The 7,545-nt window shown below is 35.8% G+C and overlaps 1 protein-coding gene and 1 pseudogene across 1 annotated transcript in view; both read left to right on the forward strand.

Moving 5' to 3' along the window:
* LOC145293192 (uncharacterized) overlaps positions 1 to 3,487 on the forward strand; it is a 49,226-nt gene extending 45,739 nt beyond the window's left edge. Inside the window, exon 7 of the mRNA XM_080139685.1 lies at positions 3,328 to 3,487. Within this exon, the coding sequence (XP_079995811.1) occupies positions 3,328 to 3,455 (128 nt within the window). The 3' untranslated portion in view covers positions 3,456 to 3,487. The remainder of the gene's footprint in view (positions 1 to 3,327) is intronic.
* Positions 613 to 738, forward strand: LOC145293469 (U2 spliceosomal RNA; annotated as a pseudogene).
* Positions 3,488 to 7,545: the final 4,058 nt, after the last annotated feature.

Here is a 7,545-nt window from a genome sequence, read left to right on the forward strand (position 1 = left end):
TTGCCAGTCAAGAGTAAGACTCTAAAGTCTACATTTATTACTTTTAATCACTTTAGTCACAAAGACCCTGAACCCTTCCCCTTTCCAATATCTTGTAGGGCCTTGTGCCTAATTTTGTTGTTTAAAAATCTTTTGTTTTTTACTTAATTGTATTCTCAAAATTTTTAAAAGCAATAAAATATATAAACAAGATCAAAGTGTAGTATCTGTTCCGGCAGATGCTGCACTTAAGATGATTTGTACTAGTCAATGGAGGGGAAACCCTCTATACTGGGACAATTATTATTTTTGGTAACCAGAGTGCCCCCTTTTTGCCTACTTTTAGGGGAGCTGGTTTTTACCTCACATTAAAAACGGCCTTGTGCCTAATTTGCTCAGTGGGGGAGCAAATAAACACCATCTGTTCCGGCAGATACTGCAAGCAAAGGCCATATGTGGGGGAAACCCCACATAAAAGACCTTGGTCAATGTAGGAGCAACCCTTCATACCAATTATCACTATCCAGCTCCTCTACTCCCCGGGGAGTTGGTCCCCATTTCCCCTTCACTCCTCACATTAAAAATCGGCCTTGCCTTGGGCCTAATTTGCTCGGTGGGGGAGCAAATAAATACAACTTTTCTTGGCCTTTTGGCCAAGATCAAAGTGTAGTATCTGTCCTTACTACATGCTGTACTTATTGTGATATAAAGTGAGGGATCACTTTTCTGTATTAATTTAATGTAAAATGATCACCCACTTTACAACCAGTCAGTCTCAAAGCCATTCAAGTCATTCTCCAGATCATTCAAGTTGTTTTTGAAGGATTCCAGCTATTTTTTAAGCATTCAAGTTATTCTTAATGTCATTCAATTCATCCTTAAGTTTATTAAAGTCATTCTAAGTCATTTACTTTTTATTTATTTAAGTCATTTCAGCCCATTTTTCGGTCATTTTAGTTTATCTTTAAGAATTTCATGTCAATCCTACATTCACACATTCATTCATTACACGAGAGCACACGACTAATGTCTATCGGCCTTGTTTTTAATAAAGAAAATCAGATTTTATGAGAAAACAAGGAGGCCAGGAGCAGCCATATTGTTTTAAATTTTCCAAAAATTCAAAGGTGGCAATTCAATTCGACTACAGAGATTTTGTTTGTATTTAAGATAATTAAAACTTTTAATTGCTAAAAATCGTAAAATCTGATTTTCTTAAAAATAAAACTACTTGATCAATTTATGTGATTTTTAGAATATGTCATTATTCTTTGTGACTAGTATGTACATCATAAAGATTTTTCTTCTTTTTATCAAGTGTGATTCTAAATAAGCACCATGTATTCTTTTAAACTAAGTGACCTTTGATAATCTACCAAAACGTAGGCATAATGGGTATCAGGCATAAGTTGAAAGTGAATTATTTTTGCTTAAAAATATAATTTCTAATCAAATTTTATGAGGAAGCAAGTCTAAACTTCTGACCGACCATCAATATGGATTTAGACAAACTCGTTCCACAGTAAATATTCTAACTGTAATCTCTGAACGAATATACCATTCACTGGCAAAGCAGAGGAGGGTAGAGCGGTTGCCCTCGATATATCTAAGGCTTTAGATAGGGTATGGCACGATGGTCTTCTCAGGAAAATCAGATCATACGGTATCACTGGAAGAATACATAACGTAATTAAATCCTTCTTAAGTAAGAGAAGTATCCAGGTTGTCCACAACAGACGTGCATCTAAACAATATGATATAAATGCAGGAGTACTTCAGGGGTCTATCCTTGGACCTTTATTATTTCTAATATTCATAAATAACCTCACTGATAAAATTGTCTGTGAGATGGGTATATATGTTGATGACAACATGCTCTATAACAGGCATGAGAGGAAAACAAATGAACACATATCTAAAGAAATGGCAGAAACACTAGAGGAAGACCTCCAATCTGTAGTGGAATGGGGACAAAAATGGATGGTCACATTCAATGCTGCCAAGACTAAGCTTGTTTCCTTCAATGATTACTAGAAACCTTCTCTGCCACCAATAGCAATGGCCAAAAACACATTACCTTTTAAACTCCTCGGCATAACATTCACAGGGAACATGAGTTAGAACAGATACATTGAGAGCATTGCCAAGGCCGCTGCGAAGAAGATTGGCTCTCTAAACCGTGCTAGAAAGTTACTTAAGCCTGAAAGCATCGTGTACTTTTACAAGGCCACCATTCGCCTATGTATGGAGTATTGTTGTCACATTTAGACTGGTGCATGTGCTACTGGTCTCTCACTCCTGGACAGGGTTCAAAAGAGTCGCCAACCTGATAGATCCTGAACTGTCATCTAAGCTTCAAACTCTGTCCCATTGACGAGATGTTGCATCCCTCTGCCTGTTCTACAAGTATTTTAATGGTTAATGCTCTGACAAACACAAGTACTTGTACCCCGTCGATGTAAATACCCCCGACAAACCTGACAAGTAGCTAAATCCTACCTCTACATAGTAGAGATCCCTAAATGTAAGAAAGCCTTCTACTCCAATAGTTTCTTCCTCAGAACTGCTAGACTTTGCAGATCCTATCCATTTCAGGTCTAGTTGGGTTAATAAATCTAGTTGTAGGTTTGTTAATAAAGTCAAGAGTATATAGGCTTCTTATTACTTATTTTACTTACTCTATAGCTAATTTCCACTTTGTCTGTCATGCTTTACTATCTTCATTTATTTTCCTAACAATGTTTAAGTTTGACTTTTTATGTTTTTTACTGATGTTTTCCTTAATTAGTTTATGGTATTCTTGTTTGGTAAGTTTGTAAAAGTTGTTTTTTCTGCCTTTATTAAGAGGTAATCTGAATCATTGATATTGTTAATGGTATAATCCAGCCGTTTTTGGAAGTAGTTCTTTTTGTGGAAAGTGAGTTTGTTGATTATATCCATGAGGTCATTTTCGAAAGTATCTAGTTGTTCCATGTGTGGTGCTGTATCACCATTATTAAACTCTCTCTGCCTCCCTAATCCTTCAACTTTTTTTGATATGCGACTTATGTAAGCCTACTACGCATACCCAAATGTACATTTATGTTTTGATATGCATGTGCCCTTAGGTCATATGGTAGTGAATACCACTGGAGAGCTAAATGTTTTGTTTTCAATTCTAACTGATGGCACCCAAGTCATATTTTTTTTTACTTTTGAAATCACTATTGGTACAATATAATAATCAAAGAATTGACTCTATAATAATAAATACGAAATCTGCATTAATTAAAAATACTATATTTTAGCATATTTTATGATCAGGCAATGCTGAGCAGTCTGCTAATTAATTCTTTCTTTCTTTTTCAGCTACTCTCCATAGCCCATCTCAGGCAATTGTTGTGGACGAACGACCAAGAGACATCTGTGAAAATTTCCGCTTACCAATAATTAATATGGTTGAAAAACTTGTAAATTTGATCCGTCGACACACGTGATATCTAGGAAATTAAATTTTTTTCAAATTAAAGTGTTTTTCTGTTATTGTTGCATCATTTTGTTTCTGGTTGGGAGTGCAAGATTAGCCCAATGGATACAGTTACTTTTTTTTTTTTTTCTTATTTTGTTCTAGCTGGAGATGGGGCAGACATTCACCCGCTGTCTGATTCCAACTGAGAAATCTTTTTAATATTTTAACTGTCACTCTAAGTGCAATTGTTTGAATCTCTCTTGCACTTGTTTCACTGGGTATATTTGCCAGGTAGTTTTTTAAATTCCTTTTCATGAGTTCAGTTGCTCCTATAATTAGTGGAATGATAGAGATCTTCCTGAGATTCTAGTTTCTTTTCATGTTGTACATTAGACCTTGGGATTTTGTTATCTTTTCCCCTCTCATCTCTATTTAACCCAGCATCATTGGAGACACTAACTTGTAAAATTACTTCTTTCTCCCTGTCCCATATCACTATGTCAGGTTTAATATCTCTGTTTTCGAGGTACGTAAATTTAGGAATAAAATAGTCATAATGGATGGTGTATAACTTATTCCCAACTGTTTATTCTGGTATGTGTTTCCAGGACTTGCTGCTACATTCGATATTAACTTGTTACAGATTGTCGAGTGGAGATATTTACACACTGTCGCATTGTCATTCTCTAGCAGAACCTTACAGCTGGATGTCAGGTGGTTCACTCTACTTCTGTGTGGCAGAACCTGCAATTGTTGTTGATGTTGCTTTTAAAAAGATGAATAATCTCAGCAATGATCATCAAGCCTTGATCTTTGACAACTATTATAATCCTATCCTGATCATAGCAGAGTGATCCCCTTTTTAACCAGACTATAGAGCCTTCCTTATCTATATAGTTCTGGGTGAATTCATCCAAGAAATACTTGGCATGCTGTTGGCCCATTCTTCCAGTTTTTGCAATGGAAGTTCTTGGTGTATTTTTGGCAACTCTGTGCTATTTGTGTAACAGACTTGTTTTCTGGTTCAAAATGTTTAGCCAATTTTGTGATGGAGGTTGTTCTGTTGGCTCTTGTTTCATGATGTTGATGTACCATTTTTAGGTTTGGATTTTGGTAGCTCATCAGATATTTCCGAGTCCTTGTGGTGTGATGCTGATGGTTAGTTTCTGAGATACCCATACCTCCTACTCTTCTGGGCAGATACAACCTAGGCAGACTCTGCTTTTTGTATGTTATTCTGTATAGTGTCAGCATTTTCCACATTTTAGTGTCTGTGTATATTTCATTTTACTTCAGTCAATGTTCTCAGAAATGCATGGGCTTCAATTTCTTGGGTTAACACTTGATCTCTATATAAGATCATCGATATTCGAATATTCCGTTAAAGTTCTCCTTTACATCTCACATTACATCAACAGTGAGTAAAAAAGTTTTGAACATAATTTTCCTCTCCCCAGTATATGTTGTAGTATATCTTTCTTGTGGTGTATTGGTCTTTGGATTCCAGGACAATAATTTCTCATGTCTGGTGGAGTATCTAGCTTTGTTGTTACTTGAGGTAACATCACTTGAAGAAGATACACATTTCTCATAAAAGCCAGTGTAGGTTGGTCATAATGAGGATATCTTATTTGTGCTGCGAATACTTTTATTTTGAATATTTAGTCAGGGTTCACTTTCAGGGAAAGTGCCAGTTTGTCCTGACAAACCCTTGTACAGAAAAACCTTAGACACTCAAGGATAGTGTCTAGTAGGCATTCAAGTTCTGTTTTTGTCCCCTTGTGACTCGTCAACAATATAAAATCTGTATGTTATCAGAGGAATGGCTAGTTAGTTAATGGCAGTGACTTTGTTTTTGATTCTGCTTTACAGATTTTCCATTTTCCTTACACAACATATTCACTGCTAATTTTTTTTTTTCTCATATTGGTATGTTGCGTTGAATTGTTCTCTTCTATGTCAAAGTATTTGTATTTTTCCTGCTCTTCTAGTTCCTTGATATCAATATCTTCAAGCTGTATGTTTTCCTGTTTCAACCTTTTTCTTAGCTCTAGACAGATTTGTCCAAACCAAACTTTATTCCAATATCTCTGAAGAGCAGGTGGTTGACTTTTTTGTTTGGATCTTGCTGGTGGCCCTAGCTCAGATTGTAGGCACTCCTGCTTTTCATTAACTCGCTTAATGGATTTAACGGCAGAAGAGTAAAGGAGATAGACTATCCCTTTAGAAGATTTCTCTTCTGATGTTGATATTAGTTTTTTTTTACAGTTCCATTAGCATGATTTAATATCATGGGTGATTGCCACACTTTTATATGTTACAGCCATAATCTCTTTGATTATTGGATGGATCTTATGTAAATCAAGACACCACAATAGCCATGTATGGGGGCACACCATCATGCCCTTTGGTAATTAATCCAAGCCATACTTGAGTTTCTCTGCTTCATCCTACAGTCCTCAAGGATGGTTGTAATAATCAACTGGTCCTTGGTGCCAAAACACTTTCTCCTGCACTCTGCTGGTTCTTTTTCTAGGTATTCTCCAGAGGCAAGATGCTGTTTGCAACCAGGCCAGTGAAGAGTTTGTATGTCATAATGAGACAACAGATGGTTCTGTACTTACTAGCGTGTTTCAACCTTCAATAGTCTGGTGAAACAGCTGTTATAACGACTACAAAGTACTGGTAGTTGCTTAAGGTAGAAATTGGGTAGGTTGTCTGTCAGGCTTTTCATAATTCTGAAACGCATTCAGGTTTTGTTTTGTCATGTTATTTCTGGTTCTGACATTTCGGGTTTGTTTTTGTTGCTAAAAGCAACAAAAACATCTAGAATCCAATTAGTCTGGTTATAGAATCCTTTATACTAAGGTGAAAATCTTATTTTATCTATTTAATTTAAGAACAATTAACATTGAAAAAAATCATGAAGTCACAGTTACCTCCTTTGGTGTGTGTGTGTGTGAGGGGGTCTGTCCATATACATTATGCACTACAATTTCATTGTTTACACACTGAATAAAAGCATTATACAAAAAAGGATAATCTCTATTTTGTAGTTTTTAGTCACAACTTAATTTTGGTAAAGTTAATTTTAGTAGTAAGGTGTCCTTATTCTTCTACTAGATTTTGATCATTTTAATGTGGATGTAAACGTGCAGTTGCATGATTAATCTGTTGCATAGTTGTAATGCATGTGGATAACAGACTTGCTTGGAGTGAGTAATATTTAACAATGCAAAGAGAAACCAGCCAGAAATGTGAAAATATCTTCAACTTGAGGTGGACCACTCAGTATTTGATTTGTCTACATGCAAAAAACAGCAACCAAGAAATAAAGCCTTGAAAAAGTAATGTTTTTCTAAATGAGGTCCCCTGCTATGGTTATGACCTACTGAAATATTGTCCAGAATAATGGCCTATTTGATATGACACCCACAATGTCAATTGGGTGACCTTAGTCGTGAGATGACCAAAGGGCAGCAGAAGAATTCTTTCTAAATAAAAATCGTAATTCCTGTTTAAAACTTATAAAACGAAATAGGACATATCTCCCCTAGATGTTGAGTTTTTGATGCCCATAGATTCCAAGCAGATTCACACTTTCAAGTATGAATATCCAAGCTCATAGGTGAGTCAGTCAATTTGCCCTCTGTCAGTTTGTTTTTTTGTAGTGTGAGAGTCTGCTGCTTTTTAGTGGTCTTCAGAAACAGATGGTTTGTTTGTGTTTGGTTGGGCTTGTACTTTTTTTTTTGTTCAAAAGAACAAAATGAACATTATTGAAATTTCAGAAGATAACTTTGTTTTATAAATAAGCGTATGGTTAAAAAAAAAAAAATACAAATGAAGGGATAAAATTTATATGCTTTTATTTGCAGCTTGGTATCTAGATATTAGTCCTTTCCTGCTGAACTGTTGGATCGTCTTGTGATAGTTGGTTAGCACATTGTGTTGGTTAATCGTATGCCTATATAAACAGGCTTCTGTGGACTTGAGTAGCATAGTCTGTGCTTAGGCGTTGGCACGGAGCCCATGCTCACATGACATTTCTAGTAATTTGGGAATCTGCCTTTGTCCCATCAACATCAGGTTTTATGTATTGTTTCTGAACGTAAATCAGG

Source organism: Euprymna scolopes, chromosome 14, assembly GCF_053919585.1.
Source record: "Euprymna scolopes isolate OS-2025 chromosome 14, ASM5391958v1, whole genome shotgun sequence".
Classification (NCBI taxonomy): domain Eukaryota; kingdom Metazoa; phylum Mollusca; class Cephalopoda; order Sepiida; family Sepiolidae; genus Euprymna; species Euprymna scolopes.